At 45.0% G+C, this 26768-nt stretch overlaps 1 protein-coding gene across 4 annotated transcripts in view; it reads right to left on the bottom strand.

Moving 5' to 3' along the window:
* The window catches only part of Fzd6 (frizzled class receptor 6), a 33216-nt gene extending 11505 nt beyond the window's left edge, over nt 1-21711 (bottom strand). Inside the window, exons 1-3 of one of the 4 annotated variants that reach the window (XM_051159497.1) lie at nt 21609-21711; nt 20459-20803; nt 2393-2589 (exon numbers count right to left, since the gene is read on the bottom strand). In XM_051159497.1, the coding sequence (XP_051015454.1) occupies nt 2393-2589; nt 20459-20635 (374 nt within the window). In that variant the 5' untranslated portion in view covers nt 20636-20803; nt 21609-21711. The other 3 variants (XM_051159498.1, XM_051159499.1, XM_051159496.1) reach the window with 3 other exon arrangements.
* Between the last annotated feature and the right edge of the window lie 5057 nt (nt 21712-26768).

The following is a 26768-nucleotide window of genomic DNA, read 5'->3' as shown; positions in this document are numbered from 1 at the left end:
GGACAATTGGATTTCTCCCCGGCTGCATTTTAGTGCTTAGGACAGGACGGGCATGCAGTAAGTGCACGGCGAGGATCAGGTGACGAGTTTTCTAGCCTCTCTTCTTGTTGTCATCATCCTCAGTGATTTGACTGTCCCTTCTTAGCCTTCTGCTCTCCAGTGATAACCCCTAGCCACTTTGGCTACCTGTTGTAATGATGACACAGAAATCTGGCCGTTTTCTGCAGGAGTACACGTCTTCAAAAATCAACCCAGACATCGTGCCCTCGGTCTGGAAGCTCTGATCTCACAGCGTGTTATTCGGAAAGGGACATACTGTTTACACATGGCAAATCTTTAATTTTTTCCACCTCAGTTCTCATCTATTTAGATAGTCGCAGACTAAATTAATGTTGAATACTACCCTTTTCGTTATTTTTCATCTTACTGTTTCTTGTTGTTATTTGTTTTATGTGCATAAGTGTTTCGTCTCCATGTCTGTATGTGCACCTCATGCGTGCCTGGTGCCCTTGGGGGCTAGAAGACAACATCAGATCCCCTAGGACTGGAGTAATGGTGGTTGAGAGCTATCATGTGGGTGCTGAGACTCAAACCTGGGTCAACTGCAGGAATAACAAATGCTCTTAACCGCTGAGCCATCTCTCCAACCCCACACCGTGTCCTTTCTCACGTTTGTTTGCACTGTGTCCATCTGATACAACTTCAACCACAGATAAACCCAAGCATCCCACCACGGCTACAGAATGCCTCAACACAGCAGAGTACCCGCTACAAACTCAGAATCACCCACATTACCTAAAGTGCTACAAAGTCCACTGACTTGCTCCTTTACTTGCTACACCTGTTGCTTCTTGAATTTACAAACTGCCCTCCAAGGCTCAGCAGGACCCAGACACTAGCCGCTTCCCAATAGGTACCACTAGGCAGCATCCTTCAAGCACCTTGGTAACCACACAAGCCTGACCTGCCTCCTGCCATTACAGCAGAGGCACCTCCTGTCCACGGGTGTGCTTGGGATCCTGTCTCCTCTCAGAAACCTTCCGTTGACTGTTTCTTTTGCCTTTCCTGACCCTGAGTTCTTACAGCAGTCAGTCATCACTCCCTCATCTTTATGCTAAATCTGTCCAATAAAACCTTAACCACTCTGTGCTTTCTTATTCTCACCACATATCTCATTAAAGCAAATCCCATGAGCTTCCTTCTGGCTGCCACACCCTCTTCCTCTGTTTCAAAAGGTTCCTGGAGACCATCATCTTCCACGCCCCCCATCCGTCCCCATGCAGTCTATCCTCTGCCACACCACTTTAGTACAGAGTGAATGCTCCTCCACAGTGACCGCACCCACGTGTCCTCAGCCTTGGACTCCTCCCTCCTTTCTGGACGCACATTTCCCCCTTTCCTTATTAGTTTAGTTGTGACCAAATGGTTGACATCTTGTCAAATAAGACATAAAAGGGCTGAACTCTCAGAGGCTGTTGAGGTGAGTTCTGTCTCTTCACTCCCTCCCTCCTCATCAAAGCTAGAAAAGGGAGGTGTCTGGGAGTTCTGAGGTGAACTTCCAAGGAGAGCTTTCCAACAACCCTCATGAGACTAGCATGCATGCTCTGTTCTACACGGAGGCCATTCGTACCCTCACACACCTGACACGCTCACCGCTCTCAGCAGAAGGCCACGGTAGGAGGCCTGGAGAGACCTAAGAGCTGCTTTGCCCTCCTTATCTTGCACCGCAGTTTTTCTTACCCTCACCCTACAACTGTACTGGCTTGCTTTCTTGTCCTACTTGCTTTTTGAGACAGGTCTTACAACAGAGCCTAGACTGGCCTTGAATTCTTGATTCCACCTGGCGCAGCCTCCTGAGCACTGAGATTATAGGCGTGTGCCACCATGCTCGGCTTCTCACGGGCACTTTAGTCCCTACTATGTTAAGCTCTCTCCTGTCACAAGGTATCTGAACCAGCTGTTCCTAGTGACCAAAACGTTCTTCTGTTTCCCATCACCTAGTAACTCAGCCTTATCCTTTGTACGCTAGCTCCACAGTCAGCTCCTCCTGCCTTCTGCCCAGCCCAGGTAGGGGGAAGGCGCCTGCACATGCTCTCGTGTGATGACGCACCCTCCTGCGCTGTGCCTCTCAAGTCATTACTGCAATTACTAGTGCAATTACTTGATTATTATCTGACCCCTTTGTCCGCACTGTAAGCTCCCTGAGAGCAGGAACTAAGTCTGTTAACCAGGAGGTCTACAGTGCTTACCACCACTGTGCCTACCTACAAGTGTGCAGCCAACGTTTGCTGAGTCAACTAATGCTAGTGGATTCATAGAGGGCTAACGACACTAAAATGCCATCCATACTTATTATTTGTACTTTTCATTTTCAGTGAAAAACACGATTTACCTGTTACATTCAAGTTCTTCAGGCCATCGGATCCCAAAAGTGTCCATTAATTTTTTGCAATCAGAATATACTTTCTCACACAATTTACGACAAGGTGGAAGCACATGGATTTGCTCTGTGCAGGTTGGTACGAAAGCTTGGCAAAGGAATGTTTCAATGTTTGGTGAACATTCCAGATTTGCAAGAGGCAGAAAGTGCTATTAAGAAAAAAATAGAAAGACACAGTTAGGAACAAGCTAATCACAATAAGCATATACTTTCCACTTACCCTCCAAAGGAGTCCTTAACGCCTCCTCTCAATGCTTACATTTTGAGGTAGTAACCTTTTGTCTGTTAGATTTAAGTATGAACCCTTCATACAAGATAGAAATGACCATTTCACAGGCTACACCTTTTCAAGAACTCACGCTTTGTCCTTGTTCACTTGCCCTCTGCACAAGCATTCACTGTTCAGTTACTTTCATAACAGACGTCACCAGGCAGCAGACACTGCCTTAGACACCGTGGATACAGCCGTGCAGAGAATAGGCAGTTTAATTTAATCCAGGTGGTAAAGGCAACCACTGAGAAACAAATGTTATGTAATGACGTTTTAGATTCAGGAAAGGACAAGTACAGTAGGAGGGGAACGTGACAGGGTATTTTAGGGATGGTGGTAGAGGATGCCTCTCCAGGTGACAGGGGAGCAGACTCGGGTGAGGTCAGCAGTCATGACTGGCAGAGTGAGAGAGCAGCTGGTGCAACTGCCTGTGGCAGCCACAGCCTGAGTCCAGTGGCCGCTCCCCAGGTCTGTATTCTACTTACACACAGACAGACACGGTTCCTCTTTCTGAAGATTTTTCCTTTGGTCTTACAGGACGATAATTTTCCTGGATTCCACCCCTATCCCTCTTCCGGTCTTCTGCGTGTTAATTCTAAATAAGGAAGTGTTCTCGAGGGTAGATCCTGAGACACTCCAGCCAGAACACGGCTCCAGGAACCCCACCAGCTCCACCTCTCTCGTGCACTCCAGATGTGAACATCTGCCTCCTGACCACAAGCACCTCACACTCAGTCCATGTGCAGTACAACTCAGCACCATCCTGCAAACAGTGCCCCCACCGGCCAAGGACCCTGAGCTCCAGTCCTTACTTCTTTCTTTCACTTTATATCCAGTCCATCAACAAATTCTACGATTTTCCCTTCAAATATGTTTCAAATTTCAAAATTGACCATTTGCACTGCTGCCACCCACTGAAAAGGCCTCCTATGGGCCTCACCATATCTCACGCTTGCTAATCTCCCATCCGGGTCAATCCACATTCCTGCCAATGTGACTCTTTAAAATCTAAGTTTGTCCTTAACCCCCGACCCTCACACTGGCTCCCACTCATCTTCTACCACTCGCTGCTCTTTGCTCCCCATCATTCGCGGTGCTTCTGCCTCAGTCTTTGTGCCTGCTGCTCTTTCACTCTGCCAGTCGTGACTGCCGACCTCACCCTGTCACCTGCAGAGGCATCCTCTACCTACCTATCAAAAATATCCTGTCCTACTGTACTTGTCCTTTCCTGAATCTAAAAAGTCATTACATACCGTTTGTTTCTCCGTGGTTGCCTTTACCACCTGGGTTAAATTAAAGGAGGGAAGGAACTCTGTCTGCTCCGTGCACTGCTGTGTCCCCTGCGCCTAAGGGAGCATGTGTTATAACTGAGTAACAAATGCCTGGGCAGAGACTGTGTGAACAATGACCAAGGCTGACAAAAGAAAAAATTATACCAGCAAAGCCAAGATCAGAACAGTGTCCAGGGGAGGCAAAGGAACTACATCCTAAATATGTGATAATACGTCAGGTGCTAGAAGGCAATAAAAAAATAGTTCCTAGGCTCAGATGGAAAGCCACTCTCAATACAGATTCTTTATCTAGCAAAAGTATTTACGCTAGGGTAAAATATTGACATTTTTGGCCCTGGAAGAAACTTCAAAAATTAACTTTCAAATGAAAAGGTAGTGTATGTTCAGAGACGGTTCCTCCTGCAGCAGGTGGGAACAAACACAGACAGACTTTATGTAGATAGCGTGAGACCTTAGAACAGTCAGCCCTAAATGCGGCGTCTCCACCAAACTCCTCCCCTCAGGAAAAGCTCTCATCAGTGAATTACAAGGTCTGAGAAGTTTCTGGAAGATAAAAGGGAACGAAATAGCTCTTGACACAAACCATTTAGATTTTGAATAACTTGTCACAAACACACTTTAAAATACGCTGCTGGATACTGCTTATACCTAATAAAATTTCCGTAAACTATAAACAGTAAAACAACCGGGAGCGATGGATTATCTTTTGATCACAGTGAGGCTGAGACAGAAGGCTGGAAAGTTCAAGGCCAGGCCAGGCTATCCAGTGAGATCTTATCTCAAAGCTTGCAGAACCCATACCCAACAGCCACAGGGCAGTAAGTAGTTTTCAAGACTGATGGACTCATGGAGTGTTCACCCAATCTGACTGTCACCAAAGTGACTAAGAAAGAACAGGGACACCGCAGTTGATATTCTGGCATTCTGGTTGTGGGCCTTTGAGAGTGGCCGAGCCTTCTCTCCAGCCACAGCTGATGTCTCTGTCTCTGTGTCTCTGTCTACCATTAAAGCATTTAATGGTCGGCCTTTCACCTGGCCAGGAAAAATGCCCAGGACATGTGAGAGCCTCCATTGGGACTGAGGCAGGTGAGGAGACATAACAGCTGGTGTGCTTACTTCTTTGTTTATACTGTCCTCATCAAGTCTAATTGTAGTCTAACATTTCTGAGTGTCTGGTAATCCCTCTGGCCAGGGAAGTAGGTAGGCCAATTTCAGACCTTCACTTCTCCCTCTGCTCCTCTAAGTCAAAGCCCCCAGTCTCAACCCAGCTCTACACAGACCACCTGCTGCACCCTCCCTCCCTTCCTGCACCCATCTCCAGCGGATCACACAGAACACCAGAGCATCCACCCTCCCCCACAGCTCCAGCACACCCTGGGAACCCACAAGCCACTCCTGCCAGAGAGGCAAGTAAGCTAACTGCAGAGCCCCCCACCTCTCCTCCCATTCCTCAAAGTCCAACCCCTGGTCTCATCTCCAGCTCAACAGCAAACATTCTGCTGTGGCCTTTCCTCACTCTCTGACTCCATTCCCAGGGACCTAACTTAGCAGACCTCGGTGGAACACCCTGCTTTCCTCCCTCTCTCGAAATCCCACGTCTCCCCAGCCCTTCCCCATTCTTAAGCCTCAGTTCTCAATAGCCACTGGCCACTCAGCCACTCACCAGAAGACTTTCCTACGAGGCAACAACAGCCACCACAGACAGGAAACAGAAACCAAGGAATAAAACACCCAGCCAACAAAGACAAGATATCCGCACCTAGAATTACAATCTTCCCGATCTCAGATGTCTAGACGCCAGCGTAAACACAATTAGTAACAGCCAGGACACTGTCTCCACTAGAGCTCAGCAACCCTACCACAGCAGGCCATGAATCTCCCAACATAGCTAAGCACAAGTAAAGACCTTAAACAGCCTTTATGAATATGGTAGGGGTCTTTAAAGTGTCTGATAACCAGACTCTGCAGTAGAAGAATGCAAGCATAGTGTATTGGTTCTAAAGAGAAATCACTTTACAACTGCCACAGTGAGCTGATGGCCAATATTTAACATTTGATGTCCAGTTCAATGGCAACATGAGAGTCACATGTATACTTTGTTTTACAAGTTTCTTATAGGACCAACATGGCAAGTTGGTATCCTGTGGTATCCTGGCAGCTACTGGCTTCTCAGCTGCTCCAGCACCCGGCCAGCCATTGTTGGACTACCCAGTCCATATGTCAGACAATCTAATAAATCTACTTCTTTTGTTTGGTAGGTTTTTTGTTTTGATTTTGGAGACAGGGTTTCTCTGTGTAGCTTTGGCTGTCCTGGAAGTCTCTCTGTAAACCAGGCTGGCCTCGAACTCACAGAGAGGCACCTGCTTCTGCTTCTGCTTCCCGATTACAGGTGTGTGCCACCACCTCCCAGCAAATCTACTTTTAAGACATATTTATTCTATGGTTCTATTCCTCTAGAGGGTCTTTTGTCTACTATAGCAACACTGATATTTACACACAGAAAAGAGAGTAAATCACACTGAAAACTGAAACTATACCTGAAGGCCAGGCTCAGCAGTTGAAAATGTGTGAGACAGGGAAAGTGGCTGTCAGCAGCTGCCACCCAGAGCCACCAGACCTTTGCTTGGAGGTGTGAACACAGAACTGTCAGAAACATCAATTTTGTATACACAAAAAAGAAAGCCTCAGTTTTTAGTTGAGAAATCTCCCAAATTTTGAATCTTGACACTTTGATTAATGCATTAAAAATACTGTGCAGAACAAAGAAAACATGTCTTTGTGTCAGATCCAATAGCGCCATCAACTTTCAAGTTGTTTCATAGTAACAGACAAAGGACTTATTCTTGGGGACCTGAAAGGACGTTTGGGCCAGATATCCTCAAAGCATCTTTGTACACCTCATGTAGCCAAGAGCCAGTGAAATGGGAAGTTACAAAAGATATTAAACAAATAAAGGCACAGCTGCTGTGGCCCAGAAGGAATCTACCCTGCTGAGACGCTTCTCCTGGTTTCCTTCACTACAGTGACCTTACAGCACCTCTCCATCACGGACCCACAACAAGCCAGCTGGGCCACTCCTTCAGATCACTAGCAGAAAGTGTGCCAATTTCTTATTGTAAATCATTTTGGAAATTCCAAAACCTATGTTGGATTAGAATCGTAACAGTTTTATTCCAGATTACTGTTAGCAATACCTCAGCTGTGAATTATAAACCTTATCATACTATCAATACTTTCTATGATATTATAAAACTTCTCCTACTATCAATACTCATAACAAGTTTTTTCAGACACCACAATAACCCTGTGAGACAACCCTGCAGATGAGGGGCCAGGCTCTAAGAGGTTACTTCTTCACCTTGTGTGGTGGTGACAGAGCAGCAACCAACAGGAGGCCCTAATCACGTGACCCCAGTCTGTCCTCTTGACTCCAATTCTTGCTGAAAACTACTCTCTCAAAGCAGAAGACAAACAAATGCGTCAATCCAACAAGGATGGGGGGGGCGCAGAATATATCAGAGAGCACTGGGAATTTACATGAAAAATGTTCTTCAGGTTGTAAACAACAGAAACTCACAGGTCACACATAAAAAATCTCAGGCGATGGCACACATTCTAAATAACGTGCAGACCCCCCTAAAGCAATCTCAGGCGATGGCACACATTCTAAATAACGTGCAGACCCCCCTAAAGCAATCTCAGGCGATGGCACACATTCTAAATAACGTGCAGACCCCCCTAAAGCCAGGTCATTTTGGAACAAAGAGTTTAGAAACAGGTACAGCTTCAAACAATGGGTCAGCCCACAACTGAGCTCACAGCAGTCATTTGAAAACATGAACAGGATGAGACTGTCTCGCCGATCTTTTGAAGTAAAAACCATGTTAGGAATCAACAGTTTCCCACTTGAACTTCACAATATAGTTATGAGTATTTCCACAGAAAGGGCCATGTAGGCTTCTGAACTGAGGAAATACTCAAACTGCATGGTTTCTTTAGTCTGCCTGCTAAATAACTCAACTCTCTCAGCGATCCTGTCTTCAGGAGCACACTCATGCATTTTTCTGTTTTCATTTTTCTATGACTTATCAAAGAAGCTCAAACACTGGCAAAGTATCACCAACACTTTTGAGGGTCTCGCACTTAATAATGACTAAAATAGCCCTGTTAACTGCAGTTTTAACCCTCAAGAGAATGAAAAGCTGGTTCCTTCAAGGTTCAGTTCTCGGCAGTGGAAAGCCTAGACACAGCTGCCAATATCTGTACGAAGCCACCGGGGAGGGGAGGGCAGGTCTGCTCTGATCAACAAAACCAAAGGCAGCTGAAACAGGACACACGCACGGATAATGAGAAAGAGAGCACAGCGATATTTACATGATCTTTCAACTGACAGACTGTTTAACTACCTGTGTTACAAATCTCAGGGTATTCTCAGAGTGAAACGGGAGAAGATTCCTAGATGACCTCTAAGGACACTCATGACAGCTCAAGAGCTTATGAAGAAAATACCAGAGGCGTTAGTAGCAAAGCTAAACTCCCAAACAACAAAAGGATCTTTTCGGTAGGCAATCTGTCTTGCACAGAACTCTAGCACGAACACTTAGAATCTCCCTATTCACCATCTATGTTTTGGCAATCTCAAAGTAGGGGACATTCCCTGAGAGACGCTAAGGAGGGCACAGGGAGGCATTCCAGCATCAGACTCATGGGCCTGGCCATTTGCATGCCTCAGGTAGATGAGTCTTGGGAAGAGGCTGGCAAAAGAGAAAGAAACAGATGAGGTGAGACAGCGGCCGTGGGATCAACCACCTCTGCAGTGCCAGAATGAAGGTCCACTGCAAAGGTCTGGCATGAGCCACAAACACTCTCTGGCATGATCTTGTCTGTGCTCTGGCTGTTTCCTCCATATGATCTGAATCTGACCCTCCAGCCTCATCACGGAGTCTACATGCTCTTCAAGCCACACTGGTTCTTTGCTTTTTCTTTACCTTAAATCAGCCAAAAAAGACTGACTAGTATGGAAATTCCACAAAGAATGGATCGTAAGTGATTTCAGTGAACAGGAAACAATTCTAGAATTGAATTTCTGGCCTAACGGGAGGCCAAAAGCAGTTATTCTATTATCACTTTAGACATGGAAACATGGCACCATGTGGTGCATCAATGACAGACAGAATTAGTCTTGCAGGCTCTTGGGCCCTGAGTCCATCTGAGAATGATGTGTCCAGTGACGGAAAGACAACAGGAGAAGGACGTGGGAGCTGCTGCCAGAAAGACAGAACAAAGACCACCAAGATGGCAGTGCCAAGTAGGGACGCCCAGGAGCCGCTCAGTTATGGAGCAGAATGATTAGCACTCCTCATTTCTTGCTTTATATGAAGTAAAACACAAGGCTTAAAAAAGGAGTGAGAACGTAAGAAGCTGAAAACCAAATGCACAGTTTGGTCCTGCAGGTGACCGAATTCTATCAGTGTGACGTCATGCAGTGACACCGTGATCAGGAAGCAGTGGCTGGTCATGCAGCTTTCTAAACCTGCGGCCTTCGAGGCAAGATCATCCTTCTTGAGAAGTTTGACTTTGCAAGAAGAAAGCAAATAGGTCCCTGCTCTATCCCCACCGTTCTTTAGTGCGTCAACCGAGAGGTCTACTCTGGAAGATCAGTGAGGGCCAAATGAAAATAAAACCTGAAAGCAAGAAGCGAGAATTAGTTGCAAGACACTGCTGAGATTTACTTCTGAGGGCCCAGAGAAAGAAAGAGCTAAAGGAACACAGCTTTATATAGGGATGTGGGCTTGTTTCTCAGAGAGTCTAGATTTGGTGTGTTGGCTACAGAAAGAGAGTTCTTAGAAGCCAGACAGTAAATGGACTTTTGGCAGAAGACTGCCATCTATCAGCTCTCTTTGTGTATGCCTTAAAATAGCTGTATCTAGCAAAGCACTATCACCATGTTGGTTTTTCACAAACATTATCATGGGAAGAAAAGCCAAACACAAACTATTAAGAGGTCTTTTCTCTGTAATAACATAAGACGAAAAAGCAAATCAATAATGTGGATCAATAGGGCTTTCTGAGATTAGTGACACCATCAAAACTGGTAATTACTACTACTTGACCATTTTAATGTTCTAGTGAACCCACATGTGTTCTTAGCAAGTTGTCTTAAGCAACCCTAGCTGCATGGCTAAGGTATTTCTTCAGATGTACTTTTCTTACTGGACCAAATCCGTGCAGCCATGGCACCTGTATACAGCTCTAACCTGGCCAATGCTCCCCTTTAGTGCACACAGAAGGGCACATCTGGGCTAACTCACCATAGAAAGAAATTCTCAAAGAGTAGTCCCCAGATCATAGTAGCAGCACCTGCCATGGGCTTCTCAGAACTGCAGACCCTCCATATAAGCACCTAGAGGCAGGCTAGTGGAGCGGCCTTTATGCTAACAATGGGAGAGCAGCAAAAGCATATTGTTCATGGTCTTAGAATGTCTATGTCTACCATATTAGTTTTTTTTTTTCCTTAAAAATAAACACTGATGGACTGGGGTGTAGCTCAATTTTGGATAGCTTGCCTGGCACACCCAAGGTTCCTGCGTTCAGGTGCCAGTACTGCAGAACAAACAAGTAGCAACCACAGAAGTAATGGCTTCATGGAGAGTTACCTCTGACTAAATGACAAAAGAGGATCAATAACAGCCTGCCTTATACAAGCTGTCCGGCCAGGAGTAAACTGCTATATGGTGTTAGCCTTATTCAGCGGTCGCCCTAAGAAACAGAATTTTAAACATTATGTTGTATCCATATTATCAGCAGAAAGACTGAGATAAGAAGTTACACTCATAGAATACGGGGACCCACATAACCAGATGGGGATTTTTTTTAATTGTGTGTGTGTGTGTGTGTGTGTGTGTGTGTGTGTCACACACATTCGTTGTGGCATGCATGTGGAGGTCAGAGGACAACTTTTGAGTTAGTTTTCTCCTTCCACCGTGTGGGTCACAGGGACCCCACTCAGACCAGGCTTGGTGGCAGGCACCTTTACTTGCTGAGCCATATCGCTAGCCCCACGTAGTTATTTTAAAGAGGAAGATGGAAGAACTTGTGATTAGCAATCTGAAAAAGCAGTTTGTGAGAACACTCTTCCAACATGAGCCTACAACAGCCACTGTTTTTGTTGTGTGTGAATGTGACCCAAAAGGTTTCAATGCAGAGGAAGCTCTTTACCATGCAGACTAAATATCTGCTGCGTGGCTATCAATAAGGTTCCCCCCCCCCCCAGTTATTTCAAGATTTGATTGTTAGACTCTGGAACAAAGGGGTCACAGTGGCAGGAAGAGACACTTAAATTCAGTAATCTGACTTCCCCTTGAGGTTGACCTAAAGCAGGACAGCAAACACTTTTCAGCCCTGACTACCGCCCCACATCCACGTGGACTGTACAGCTATGTGGGGTCAGGTTCAGGCCCTGGGTCCCTTCCAGTTAGCATCTGCCCTCAGGGGAGCTGCACGTGCAATCCTCCTAAGTAGACTCCTCCTCCATCAGGGGGCGGGGTGTAGCTTGCTTCTTTGGAGCCTGGGCTTGAATTCTCCTCTCTCCTCGATCAGAGGAAACTAGTATTAAAGTAGGTCTAAATGTGTATTTGGTTTTGTTTAATGAGCAGCTATGGGCAAAAGGCAATCTAAGAATATGAAGCTTTACTGAAAACTATAATAAAAAATAGTAGGACAAAACCAGATAGTTTTACATGTCTCTGATGAGACTGTAAATTCCGTGAGAGCGTCAAGGTCTGATTCCTTTTTGTATGCCCAGTGAGTGGTGACTCTGGTATTTTATTGATCTATGCAGTTAAATATTTTGGTGAATGGATGGGTTGCAGCTAGTCCCAGTGATGCACACAGGAAAAGGACTTGTAACTCCCCGTACTACGGTGATAATGGGAGAAACCCTAACACAGACCTGGGGTTGTAATAATAGCAGTACTGAAAACTGTGGGCTAGAATTTTAACTGAGGTACTGAGGAAAAAAAAAAAAAAGGTGTTTGAAGGGACTGAAGAGACAGCTCAGCAGTTAAGAGCACTGGCTCTTCCAGGGGACCCAAGTTTAATTCGCAGTGCACATATGTTGGCTTATAACCATCTGTAACTCAATATCTAAGACCACCAGGCACTGATGTGGTGCTCAGGCACACGCAGACAAGGCGTCCAGACCAGAGCAAAATAAATAAAACTTAAAGATAATAAAATACATCTTAAAAGAAGAAAGTTTGTGTTTGGTTTTGTAGTTTTTGTTCATTTGTTTGTTTGGAGAAACACAGGAAGGGTAAGCCCACGCTGGGGGTCGTGCAGCCAGCACCCTCCTGCCTGGGTGCTGAAGAACATTTATTCTTCTACTGTGACATGGATCAGAATCCTGTTGGTTCTGGAAAGTGACTGCCAAGTATCAGATTTTACTCAGAATCTGCGCTCTTTCCTCTTGGTCACATGCTTAGTACTACCCACAGCATGATAAAGGCTTCACTTCCTGCTTTTAAAAGGCATACCAAAAAAAAAAAAAAAAAAAAAGCTGGCATCTAATGCTAGTCATGAAAATTGAGAGACAATCAAGAAATCTGCAGGTTGATTAAAAAAAAAAAACTTTAGTGAGAAAAGGTGCAATGAACTGTACAGGATCCTAAAATGTTAATTAAATTCAAACACTGTCAAGATAGTTATAAAAGTCTAGAGAAAATGGTTTTGGTTTTTTGTTTTGTCTTTCTAGATAGGGTTTCTCTGTGCAGCCCTGGCTGTCTTGGAACTCACTTTGTAAAACAAGCTAGACTTAATTCAGAAATTCTCCTGCTTCCACCCACATCACCCCCCCATGCTAGGATTACAGGCGCGCACCACCATGCCTGGCCTACAGTGATGCCTTTAAGATGGTGGTTCTGAACTGTCCTAATGCTGCAGCCTTCCAATACAGTTCCTCATGTTGTGGTGACTCCCAACCATGAACCTATTTTTGTTTCTATTTCATAACTGCAATTTTGTTACTGTTATGGATTGTGATATAAATAAATGGGTTTTCTGATGGTCTTAAACAGCCTCTATGAAAGGGTCATTTCAGGGTTGAGACCCACAGGTTGAAAACGGCTGCTTTAAGAAAATCAATTACTTGTCAGGCAGTGGTGGAACACGCCTTTAATCCCAGCACTCAGGAAGCAGAGGCAGGCGGATCTCTGTGAGTTCGAGGCCAGCCTGGTCTACAAAGTGAGTCCAGGATAGCCAAGGCAAAACAGAGAAACCCTGTCTTGAAAAACCAAAAAATAAAAATTAAAAAAAAAAAAAACTATGTTACTTTTTCTTACTTTTATCAATGTGTTCAATCTCAGGCTAGTCAGCTTCTTTAAAAATGTAAGGTGAAACTTGAAAAAAAATTAAAATTAAAGATGCACAAAATTTCCATATGTAACACTTGCTTTTTGAAAAAGCTTTTTTTTGGCAGGGACCATTATAACACTTAATTTACTTCCTTTGGCGAATTGAAAGAATATACATACTACTGATTGATATTACAAAGGCAACTGTGCAACATGGGAAGCTATAATCCTGAGAAGATTATACATCCAGGTATGTGTTCAACAATATTAATAAACACATTATAAGTTACAAAATGGAGAAATAAAACTTGACTTGCAGCCGGGCATGGTGGCGCCTGCCTTTAATTCCAGCACTTAGGAGGCAGAGGCAGGTGCATCACCGTGAGTTCAAGGCCAGCCTGGTCTACAAAGCGAGTCCAGGACAGCCAAGGCTACACAGAGTGACCCTCTCTCGAAAAACAAAAGCAAAAACAAAAACAAAAAAACCCCACCAAAAAACATAAAACAACTTGACTGCATTCTACAGTCTCAAGGAAAGAAAATAACGACAGTCTTCCCATACCCCTTTGTGTTCAGGCTCTTCAGAGGGTGTGGCTAACAGTATCCCAGATTGCAGGATACCAAGGAACAGGACAGGAGCTCTGTGCCTGGACACAGCCCCCTTTCTGTTCATGTGTAGGTCTACCTGTACTCTGTAGACCCAGTAGTCAAGGTATGACACCCCAAAGGAAGGTGAGCTTTGGATCAGCAGCCATGTTGCCTTTCTGACTGAGAATACTTTGAAGCATTTATTTCATCTCTATGACTCTTATATTATTTGTGAGATAACTATAGCTGTTTTACATAGTAAACCCTAAAAACAACAAAACAGCTGGAGGACTCTAGACACCTACTCTGCTTTAGAGACATGGGTATGAGCACAGATAGTGACAGAGGTGGGAAATGACGGCAGGACACAGCCCACTGGATTATTCTAAAAGCACACGCACACAAAAAATTGCAACCGTCTAAAGAAAAGTCACTCTACAACAGAAACGTTCTTTTCTTAACCGTCTGTTGCTCCAGTGTCTCTCCATTCCTTTTATTTTTAATTGAGTGTCGACACTTTAATAGTTCATACAAACAGGTAGAAAGGAAAGGGTTTTATGGCTTCCTTCCTTTAAACTGTTTCCCAGAAGAATGGCCACACGCGGGTCCAAACACAACACATGACTCAGGACCTCAACAGAGAACAACACAACACTCCTGTTCCCATCCTCCCTGCATCACCCTCAGCCCTGCGGGATGAAGTCAGCCTCTCACAGGACGCCAACCTCACAAGTTCTAAAAAGATGCTCCAGATAGGAGACAGAAGAAGCTTGCCGGAGAACCAGGCGCCGTCTGCTGTCCCACCAGGAAGAGTTCCGCTGTGCCACACCCTTTTCTTTCCAAAGCCAAGCTGCTATTCAGTCCTGACTTAACTCTCTGTAAGACAACTGACCTTATGTTTGGATATAAAATGAAGGGAATAAACTGAAATCTCTTTTTTCAAGCAATTTCTGAAGCAAAACTGAAGAGCCATGATATCTCTGTCAGATCCTTTTGCTTTGTGTTAAATTTGATATTTATATGGAGTAGGGTGTGGTGGCATGCACCTTGAATACCATACTCCAGAGGCACAGGTGGGCGGGTCTCTATGTGTTGGAGGCTAGCCTGGTCTACATAGCAAGTTCTAAGATAGACAAAGCCATATGGTGAGAGCTTGCCTCATAAGAAATAACAAAATGCATATGGTGGGGGAGGGATGGAGCTGGAGAGATAGCTCAGTAGTTAAAAACACTTGCTCTTCTAGAGGACAGAATCTCAGTTCCCAGGATTCATAGCTGTCTAATTCCAGCCCCAAGGGATCTGACACTTTCTTCTGGTCTCTGTGGGTACCTGCACTCACATGCATACTTAATGTTGGGCGCGGTGGCGCACACCTTTAATCCCAGCACTCGGGAGGCAGAGGCAGGTGGATCACTGTGAGTTCAAGGCCAGCCTGGTCTACAAAGCGAGTCCAGAATAGCCAAAGCTACACAGAGAAACCCTATCTCGAGAAACCAAAACAAACAAACAATAAAAAAAACCCAAAAAACAAACAAACAAACAAACAAACAAAAAACACCATTACCAAAGCAACTTATAAAAGAAATAATTTATTTGGGGCTTATGGTTTGAGAGGGTTGGAGTCCATGACCGTTATGGTAGGGAGCATAACTAGCTGAGAGCTTGTATATTAATCTACAAGTAGACAGTGTGTGTGAGGGGGATATAAGGCTGACTCTGAGACTGAAAAAGGTGCCAGTTTTTGAAACCTCAAAGCCCATCCACAGTGACACAGCAGTCTCAAGCAAGGCCACATCTCCTAATCCTTCCCAAATAGTTTTACCAGCTGGGGGTTGTAGAAGGACTCTCTTGTGTATTGTATAGATGCAACACCTGTCAATTAAAAAAAAACCTATGGCCTATAGCTGAGGCAGGAAACAGGTGGGATATCCGGCAGGCAGAAGGGATTCTGGGATAGAGGCAGATGCTAGAGATTGAGCCGCCAAGATGTGAGGCAGACGGATGCATAGCGCCTGAGCTCAGGTAACCAGCCACGTGGCAAAAATGTAGATTAGCATAATGGGCTATTTTAAGTTATGAGCTAGTCAGAGAAAAGCCAAGCTCTGTGGCCAACCTATCTGTATAATATTTAATGAATCTCATGAGTAGTCATTCCAGGAACTAAGAAAGAGAAGGAAAAACCACCCACACAACATAATGACCACCTCACTATAGGGGACGAAATATCCACACATAAGCCTATGGGGCCGTTCTCTTCCAAACCACCACAAGCAGCAGGAGCTGCAAGCATGTGGTTCTGAATGTGAGCCTGCAGCACGTGCATAAAAACCTGAGTGTGGCTGTGCATGACAGGTGGCAGCTCCCAAGGGCTTGCTGGCCACACTGCCTAGCCAAACAGTAAGACTGCAGTTCAATGAAAGGTGCAAAGCAGAAGAAAAGGACACCCAACACACTCCTCTGTCTGGCCTCTTCCTGCCTTCCCCCGCACCTCCATACACACAAATACAGAAAAGAAGAATGCCCAATAATGTTTATTCCACAAACTACTATCTGTAAAACACTTTCAAATACTTAAAGGTTTAATAAAGTGCAGCTCATAGGCCCGCCCACTGCCCATTTCTGCAAAAGCATTAAAGTTTTATGAAATACAGCCATACTAATTTGTTCATATATAATCCAAGACAGCTGTCCAGCCACAATTGCAAAGGTAAGTAGCTCTGATAGAGACTGCATGGTCTATAAAACCAAAAATATGTGGCCTTTTCACAGAAAAGGTTTAATTAGAGGGTCTTAGACTTTAACAATCATCTCTAGCACTGGGGCAGCTTATTAACACAGCTGTGCTTGTCCTCAGAGATCACAGTCTCTCAGAAGCTGCTCTCTATGAACTAAACATTGAGAGCCACTATCCTATCTTATCCAGTCATAGGTTAGCATTGTGTCACAATATCTAAACTAATAAAAGAGGCTAGCTAGCACAAAATGAAAACTGAGGCATTAAAAAAAAGAGAGAAGCTGGGCGTGGTGGCGCATGCCTTTAATCCCAGCACTCGGGAGGCAGAGGCAGGCGGATCACTGTGAGTTCGAGGCCAGCCTGGTCTACAAAGCGAGTCCAGGACAGCCAAGGCTACAGAGAAAGACTCTGTCTTGAAAAACCGAGAGGTGGAGGGGAGGGAGGGAAAGAGGGAAGGAGGGGAAGAAAGAAGAGAAGAGAAGAGAAGAGATGAGATGTGATGGCTCAGTGGTAAAGGCATTTGCCTGAGGTAGATTCCTAGAGCTCATGGTGGAAAGAAAAAGCTGATTCCTGCACATGGTTTCCTGACCTCCACATTGGTATTGTGCATAGAACACGAACACACACACACACACACACACACACACACACACACACACACGCTGTGTATATACACACATACAATATTAATAAATTAACTTTTAAAAAAGAGAAATATGATAGATCTCTGACGCACATGGAATTCTTGGTAGCTAAGAAAATACATTTGAGGTAGGCATGGTGGTGGGTGCCTATAAACCCAGCATTCTGAACATGGAGGCAGGAGGATTGTGAATTCAAAACCCAGCCCAGGCTATATAGCAAGTTGCAGGCCAGTCTGGAAAACACAAGAAGGCCCTGTTAATTACAAAAAAAAGAAAAAAAAAAAAACCCCAAAAAACAAAAACAAACACAAAAACAAAAAACACCTGCACTGGCTGCACAGACTTCTAACCCTGCTGCTGGGGAGGAAAGGGAGGAAGGACTTAAGTCCAAGGACTACCTGGGCTACAGAGACGGTTCAAGACCAGACTGAGCAATTAAGCAAGATCCTGTCTCAAAATAAAACCTCTTTGCAAGAAGACAAGAGGGAAGGAACACGTGGTTGCCACAACCACCCCACAATTCTTCAGCCTGCACCTTAAAACTAATTCACCGGAAATGTAACAAGAAACCTGGACAGCCCCCAGCACCAGGAGTGCTTGGTATGTGAGGACCACATGCAAGGAAGAGCCTGGCGATGCCAGCCCTCAAATCCAAATGTCTTGACGGTGTCCAGACATACAGCTACCCGGGAAAGAAGCTAGGTAAATAAGTAAGTCATCATCATCATCACCAATAACACAAAAAACTTTTTAAAAATAGAACACAAACACCTCTTTAAAAACACATGCATGTAACAGAAACTAGTTGCTGCTGCTTCAAAGTCTTTTAAAATAGCAGAATGCATCCTTCTGATTTCCTGCTGCCGTCTTACAAGAAGGAAGTTGGGTGTGTATGTTATGAATTTATAAGGTCACGGTTAGCACTCACACCTAAAACATGCGCAGCTACCACATGCAGAGGAAACCAGATTAAAATAAGATGCTTTAAGAACACTTACTGAAACTGTGGTACATACACACTATAGAATACTACTCAGCTATTAAAAACAAGGAACTCCCGAAATTTGTGGATAAATGGATTGAGCTAGAAATGATCATAATGAGTGAGCTAACCCAGAAGCAGAAAGACTCAAACGGTATATACTCACTTATATCTGCATACTAGCCCAAGGGGCATGTCCCACGAAAGCCTTCACTTACCAGGAAACTGGGACAGAGGGGAGGACATTCTATTGGGACTCTAGATGAGAGAAGCATGGGAGAATAGCAAAGTAGAAGGATCCAGAGGGTCCTAGAAACCTATGAGTAGAACATTATGAAAGGCAGATTTGGGCCCAGGGGTCCCGCTCAAACTAAGGCACCAGCCAAGGACAATACAGGTGGTAAACTTTAAACCCCTACCCAGATCTAGCCAATGGACAGAACAATTGAGTGGAGAGCGGGGTATGACTTTCACACAAGCTCTGGTGTCTCATATTTGACCATGTCCCCTGGAGGGGGAGACCTGGTGGCACTCAGAGGAAGGATAGCAGGCTACCAAGAAGAGACCTGATACCCTATGAGCATATACAGGGGGAGGAAATCCCCCTCAGGAACAGTCATAGGGGAGGGGAATAAGGGAAAAATGGGAGGGAGGGAAGAATGGGAGGATACAAGGGATGGGATAACCATTGAGATGTAACAAGAATAAATTAATAAAAAAAATTTTTTTTAAAGTAAAAAAAAAAAAAAAAAAAAAGAACACTTACTGAGGCAAGAGTTATAAAACATTATCACGAGAGAGAGCAAGAATGAAGGCTGTAATTACTGCTCGGTGGTATGCCCACTACACACTTATGGTTCTGATTAATCAATAGACGGATCCCCGCATCCTTTGTTGAGTGTTCAAACGAACGAACCCCTTGCAGGGCTGAGGACATAGCTGAGTGGCAGAGAACTCGCTGCATCTGAGAGGCCCTGTGTTCAAGCCGCAGTGCCCCTCCCCACTGATAAAAGGCAAGGAGATATTTTGCTCTGGTTTGGAGAAACTACGGAAAGATTATACAATACTATAACTTGTAAATCTTTAAGAATTATATCTTAGTATTTAGAAACAGTCCTACCCAGACAGGAGCCTGCAATGAGGCGGTCAGACAACTATTCAAGGAGACAGCAACAGAAGATGGTCCAAGCTGCAGGATCCTATCTCCATTACGATTTCTAGGGGTTTCCTCTCTCACAGACGATCTGAAGAAAATCCTTTGCTGCCTTCAGCTTTTTCAGAGAAAGATTACAAAAACGACACACTTGTCTTTTTTCCCCCCCGTCATGAAACTTATCGACCTCACAGATCTGTGTGCCAGGGCAGGTTCCTGTCTCTACAGGCAGCTTCTTCTTCCCACACCTCGCTTAGACATTTGCATATCTCTAAACCAGAGACAGGTAACTGAGGCACCTAAGGCAATCTTTAGTGTCACTCTGTTCCTCGCCCTACAAGTGGGGTTTCTTCTAACAAGTAGCTCGTATTTTTAAAAATCATACTTACGTGCTCTGCCTGGAAAAGTCACTTTTTAGTAAAACGTTATCTTTAGCACCAAAATCGTTTATTTGCTTCGGAAAAGTAATTTTTGACAAGTAATTTTTGAAAAAACGAGTAAGCCTCTTCCATTTTAGCTCAAGTAATACAGATTATATGTTCAGTCAACCATTAAAAGTTCAGAATTTGGGGCCAGATGTAGTGGCACACACCTTTACTCACAGGCATCAGGAGGAAGTGCAGGTGGACCTCTGAGTTTGAGGCCCGCCTGGTGTACAGAGTTCCAGAACAGCAAAGGCTACACAGAGAAATCCTATCTTGAAAAGCCAAAACAACAACAACAACAACAACAACCAGAATTCATGTCTTAGAGCAGCAACCACACAACATTTAAAAGAGCAAAATATTTTTATCATTTGTAACCACTTCTCATTATGAACTAAACCTTCTACTAACCAAATTAACTAGAGGCCCCAATTGGTAATTTGAAACATGATTTGTACAAAACTTGAAAAAAAAAAAACTATGCTTAAAGATTAAAAAGTAATAGTTTAAGGGAAAACAAACAAACAAACAAATAAACCTAAATATAAACGGATTTTCAATGCAGGCGCAGAAACTCACCTCCATTTGCACAGCAGCAATGCCCTGGTCATAATGGCCCATGAGGTTAGGGAAAAACGTCATGTTGTAGGCCATTTTCACACATCTGGGAACAGTGATTGGCTCACAGGTGAAAAGGCTGTGCCCCCGAACGAGGGGTAGGAAAAGGCATGTCAACAGAAACGGGGACATTTCCATTTTCTTCAGACTCCCGATGATTTTACCACATGGTTTGGGCTACTCTTACCGCTCCTTTCATCATCAGAAGACTCTCAACCAGAGATTAAAAACGTGCAAATCCCTCATTTCGTTACTTTTACCATTGTGAAGGAAGTTGTTTCCTGAAAGTGAGTTCTGGGTCAACTGCTGTAAAAACAAACCCGGAGTGTGTTATCAGCAACATCTGTCACACAATCACATTTATGTCAAATTTCATTCTAGGTAGCTGACGCTGGGGGAAAAAAAAAAAACCTATGGAAAATTCCATCCTAGCAAGATACGTTTCCACCTGCCTTGGCGTGGAATGTATCATTTTGCTAAGGAAGCCTCAATTCTAGCAATGATGGAAGGCTTATACTGTCTGGAAACACTGGGTAAGAGAGAGGCACTGCGTGAGCAAGTTGGGGTGGGGCGGGAAGGGCTGTGGGGTGGTTAGAAGTGTAAAGGTGTCAGTGTCTGGGGGGAAAAAAAGTCAGGCCAAGTGGGATTCCCTAAGATCCAGAGGCCCTCAACTTCAGCTCCTCTCTACAACAGCAGTCTTCTGCGCTTTTCCTGTTTTCCCAAAGGCGAATCTGTCTGCAGGGGTTGACCGAGGTCTCCTAAGAAGAGCGGGCCTGCGTGCTGACTATTAGCTCCTTTTCCGTCCTTCCTCACCCCCAGCATTTCCCCTTCATCGCGCTCATCCTATGCCCCCCTCTACCCTGAGTGCCACCGGGCGCAAACCTTCCATCGGCAGCTCCTGGAGGTGGGGGGCTCCCCTGAACTCTGGGTGCCCGGCGCCCGCCGCCGGGGCACCTGTTCCCGGGCTGCAGCCGAGCAGCTGCGTCCCGGGCCGGAGGGGACCGGGAGTCACTTTGCAGGAGTTGCGTGGGACTCCGGGGAGACGGACGCACCTGCGGCTCCAGCCCAGGCCGCGGCTCGCCCGCCCCGTCGGGCCCCGGGGGCGCCTCACCTCGGGCGGCGGGCGGCGGCTGTCCCTCGGCGTCGCGCGGCCCCGCCGCTTCAGACGGCCGGGGCGGGCGTGGGCTCGGGCACCGGCTCGGGCTCGGGGGGGGCGCGGGGGCCAGCGTCCGGGCCTCGACCGCCTCCGGGGCCGCACCGGGAGCGAGAGCTGGGCGATCCCGCGAGACTGCGCCGCCAGGTCGGGCGGGCAGGTTGGGGCTCGCGGCGGCGGGACCGGCCCTGCGCCCCGCCCCGCCCAGCCCGCCGCCGCCGCCGCCGCCGCCGCCGCCGCCGTGCGGGGGCCGAGGAGCCCCGGGCCACGCCGGGTCCGCGCAGCAGACCCGGGCGTCCAACCCGGCGCTCAGGAAAGCTCCCTGCAGAGCACACTCGTCGTTCTGGAAGGCAGAAGCCTTAAGCCGCTTGGATCTGCTCCGTAGGGAACCTGGCGGCGGAGAGCTGAGTTACCGTGTAACTTTCTGACTTCTTGCCCATGGAGCCTATTAAGTCGGGGAGTCCGGCTACCCACCTTGAATGGCAGGTGCCAGTGGAATGCCAGCTGCGGCAGGTTCTACAGCTTTTACTGGGACAAAAGCCCCACAGAAACTTACGGTAACTGCTTTAATCAGCGTGGGTTTTTAGTAGCAGCTCTGCCACCATCACTTCAGATAAATTATCTCAAAGGGGCACGTGAGTGGTTAGAACCCTCACTAGGTAGACTTGGTAAGTAGGTACAATAATGGTTACTAATTTGTGGGGTCCTTACATTCACTTATGGCTAATCCATAGGACTCTGGTATGAAGTACAAATGAACTCATTGCTAAGTGCAAAGTTACCCACTGGAGATAGAACCCAGGGCCCTGCGCACACTAGTAATAGCATGCTTGCTGTGTTAAGCTACGGTTCCAGCCTATAAAGTAACTTTTAAATAGACACTGTTATTAGCTGAATCACTGAGCTGCAGAAAATGCCACTTTTCAGTACCTGGATAAAGGACACCAGACAAATAACCAGATGAGATTGGGGAGCTGCAAAACATCAAAGTGGAGATGAATTTGGGGAAAATTCTTTCCCTAGCTTTATCAAAAGTTTAGGGCAAGCCGGGCATGGTGAGGCACACCTTTAATCCCAGCACTTACAAGGCAGAGGCAGGCAGATCTCTGAGTTCCAGACCAGCCAGGCTATACAAACAAAGCCTGCCTTGAAACAAAACAAAACAAAACAGAACAGCTAAGACAACGTAAAAGAGGAGGAAGTGTTAAGCAAATTTTAGGGCGGGCGTGGTGGACCACACCTTTAGTCCCATCACTAGGGAGGCAGAGGAAGAAGGATCGCTGTGAGTTCGAGGCCAGCCTGGTCTACAAAGCAAGGCCAGCCAGGGCTACTACACAGAGAAACCCTGTCTCAAAAAACCACCACCACAGCAACAACTAGTCTTAATCTTAATGTCATTAAAAGCCAGCCAGCTTATGTATTGAATACTGGATTTATATGGAGGATGTTTCTCTGTGGAAAATTGACCTTCCACGTGGGAATAATATTTCTTACAACATTTCTAAGTTTCTAGATAAAAGGAATATATTTCTCATTTGGGTGTGGTGGCACAGGCCTGGAATTGCAGTACTTGGAAGGCTGAGACAGAAGGATCTTAAATTCAAGACCAGCCTAGGTTACAGAGCAAATTGAACCTTGGCCTGGAATACACAGTGAAAGCCCTTGACCAAAATACAGAAGGAAAAAGTATTTATAGCTCCCCTACTCTTACAAGCTTTGTGCACATTTCTCTCATCAGGCTAAAATACCAGAACCAGGCAGTGGCATTTTAATGTGATACATTTAAAATTCATAAACACATACTATATGATTTGGAGGGGAAATGCCATAAATTTATACAGAAGTGCAGTCTATTTTTATCCTTAATTGCATTTAATTATATAGTGAGTAGTGATGAACTAAAATGATTTGGGACATTAGAGGGTGGATTTGGGACTCTCAGGCAATTATCTGTATCATCTTTGTCTTTCAGTGTAAAAGGTTCATTTCAATGGCGGAAGATTAAAAGAGTTCAGAATTGCCGGTTTCAAAGCCTGTCTCCAGGACTGCCTGCTGTGTGAACTTGGGCAGTGCTTAGCCACTCGTTGCTTAAGTTTCATCATCTATAACACAAACTTTTTTCACACAGTGATGTTTTTCTTCATCTTTTTTCCTTCTCGGTCCCTTCATGTTTCTCTGATCTGATGCTGGAGAGGTGGTCACTGAAAGTTAGGGCAGATTTTCACTTTTAATGTGAAGCGTATTTTTCAAAGGTATAGAAATTTTAGGGAGGATCTCTCCCCCCCCTCCTTTATTTTTAATTTTTAATTTTTTGTTTTTGTTTTGAGACAGAGTTTCTCTGTGTAGCCTTGGATATCTTGGACTCACTCTGTAGACCAGCCTGGCCTTGAACTCCCAGAGATCCATCTGCGTCTGCCTCCTGAATGCTGGGATTAAAGTTGTGTGCCATCAACACCCAGCTGATAGTTTTCTCTCTTAACACGTAAAATATTCCACTCCACTCTTCTTTTGTACTGTTTCTCATCTGTCCTTCTATAGTGAATTTTCTCACCATCACATATATTAACTAAGTTCTTTTGTAATCAGATATTACAAAAATATTCTTTAGCAACTTGAATAAGCTGCCTTCTAGTCCTAGTTGCTAAGAGTCAGATTTTTGTCAAATGCTTCTTCTGTATCCATTAAAGTGAACATATGACTTTTCTTTAGCTTATTCATGTGATGAGCTGTATATACTGATTCTAAAGTGTTGAACCAAAGAATTAATCATGGTTATAATGTATAATTTTAAATGATCAATCTTTTATTTATTTTTAAATTTAAATTTGTGTTTATGTGTGCATGTGTGTGCCTGCTTGTTTTATATGCACCACTTGCATGCAATGCCCATAGAAGCCAGAAGAGGGCATTAGAGTCCCCTGGAACTAGAGTTACAGGCAGTTGTGAGCGGCTTGGTGTAGGTTTTAAGTGCCCCTCAGTAGAAGATTGGATAAAGAAACTGTGGTACATTTGCACTATGGAATACTACTCAGCTATTAAAAACAAGGAATTCCCGAAATTTGTGGACAAATGGATTGAACTATAAATAATCATAATGAGTGAGTTAACTCAGAAGCAGAAAGACTCAAATGGTATATATTCACTTATATCTGGACACTAGCCCAAGGGGCAGGTCCCATGAAAATCTTTACTTATAAGGAAAGTGGGACAGAGGAGAGGACATCCTATTGGGACTCTAGGTGAGAGAAGCATGGGAGAATGGGGAAATAGAAGGATCCAGAGGGTCCTAGAAACCTACAAGAAGAACATTAGGATAGGCAGATCTGAGCCCAGGGGTTCTGCTCAAACTATGGCACCAGCCAAGGACTATATGTGTAGTAAACATCGAACCCCTACCCAGATCTAGCCGTGGACAGGACATTCTCCACAGTTGAGTGGAGAGTGGGGACTGACTTTCACACAAACTCTGGTGCCCCATTTTTGACCACATCCCCTGGATGGGGAGGCCTGGTGGCACTCAGAGGAAGGATAGCAGGCTACCAAGAAGAGACTTGATACCCTATGAGCATATACAGAGGGAGGAGGTCCCCCTCAGTCACAGACATAGGGGAGGGGAGTGGGGGAAAGTGAGAGAGAGGGAGGAATGGGAGGATACAAGGGATGGGATAACAATTGAGATAGAATATGAATGAATTTAAAAAAAAAAAAGAACCAAACCCATGTCCTCTGCAGCAAGTGCTCTTAACCTCTTAGTCACCTCTTCATACCCTTATTTTATTTGTGTGTGTGTGTGTGTGTGTGTGTGTGTTTGTGTGTGTGTGTGTGTGTTAGGGTTTTATTGCTGTGAAAAGACACCATGACCATGGCAACTCTTATAAAGGAAGATATTTAACTGGGGCTGGCTTACAGTTCAGAGGTTTAGTCATGTCAGGAAGCATGGCAAAATACAGACAGACATGGGGCCATTGCGGTCTACACCACCACAGTGTGTGACAGTGTGTGGGTGCATGCAAGTGACTACAGGTACGCACAGAGGCTGGAAACATTGGATCTCCCTAAGCTAGAGTAAGCTAGAGCTGCCTCAACGGGGGAGATTGTACTCTACAAGAGCACTTTAATGGTTAACCCATCTCTGCAGCTAGTACAGTCATTTTATACACTGTCAACTATCTCATAATATACGTATTTTATGTTTACATTAAGAGATACTTGTCTGTGTGATATTTTTGTCCAGTTTTGGCATTTGGGCAATGCCACTTTCATAAAATGTGCTAGAAAATATTCCCTCTACTTTGTCTTCTGGAAGAGATTTATGGAGTTAATCTTAGCATTCTTAATCATGTGGCTTTAAATAGTTCTTCTGTTTGCTTTTTAACTTTTTTCTCTCTGCTACTCCCATCACATAAATGAGCCAGGGTTTGGATAGTATTTTCCATTGCTTTCCCCTTTTTGGTTTAAAAGTTTCTATTGATTTATCTTGAGCTCAGAGCTTCTCTTCTCAACCATGTCTCATCCATTAATATTAATGGTTCCATCAAAGGCATTCTTTATTTCTGTTACAGTGGCTCCTAAAAGATTTTTCTTCCTCTTCTTCTTCTTCTTCTTCATCATCATCATCTTGTTCTTGTCTGCATATATGTACACACACTTGTGCAAGCCTAGTGCCCACAGAGCCCTGAAGATGGTATTTGATCCCCTGGGACAGGCAGTTATGGGTTACCATGTGTGTGCTGGGAGCTGAACCCAGGTCCTCTGCAAGAGCAGTAAGTGTGCTTAATTGTCAAGCCAACCCAAGTTTCTAGGGGTTTTTCATATCTAGGAAATTCTAATTCACTCTCCTTAGAGTTTCTGTTTCTTAATTTTTCCCATTTGTCTTTCTGCATTTCCTGCTGCTTTCGTTAACTGTTGTTAGGTGGCTCTCATAATTCCAGTGTCACTGCTGTATCTGACGCTTGCTCTGATGCTTGCTCTGCGTCCTCAGACTGTGGGGTTGGCTTTCTGGTGCCTTGAGATTTTTGGTTGAAAGCGGAACAAGATCCATCAGATGAATGAAGCTGCAGCCGTGTGACTTTTGTCAGTGTGCACAGGGAGGGAAGGCTGTTGGAGTCACCCAGGCTT

This window comes from Acomys russatus, chromosome 17 (assembly GCF_903995435.1).
Source record: "Acomys russatus chromosome 17, mAcoRus1.1, whole genome shotgun sequence".
Lineage (NCBI taxonomy): Eukaryota > Metazoa > Chordata > Mammalia > Rodentia > Muridae > Acomys > Acomys russatus.
The sequence above is the reverse complement of the archived record's forward strand: the minus strand, read 5'-3'. Positions and strand labels throughout refer to the sequence as shown.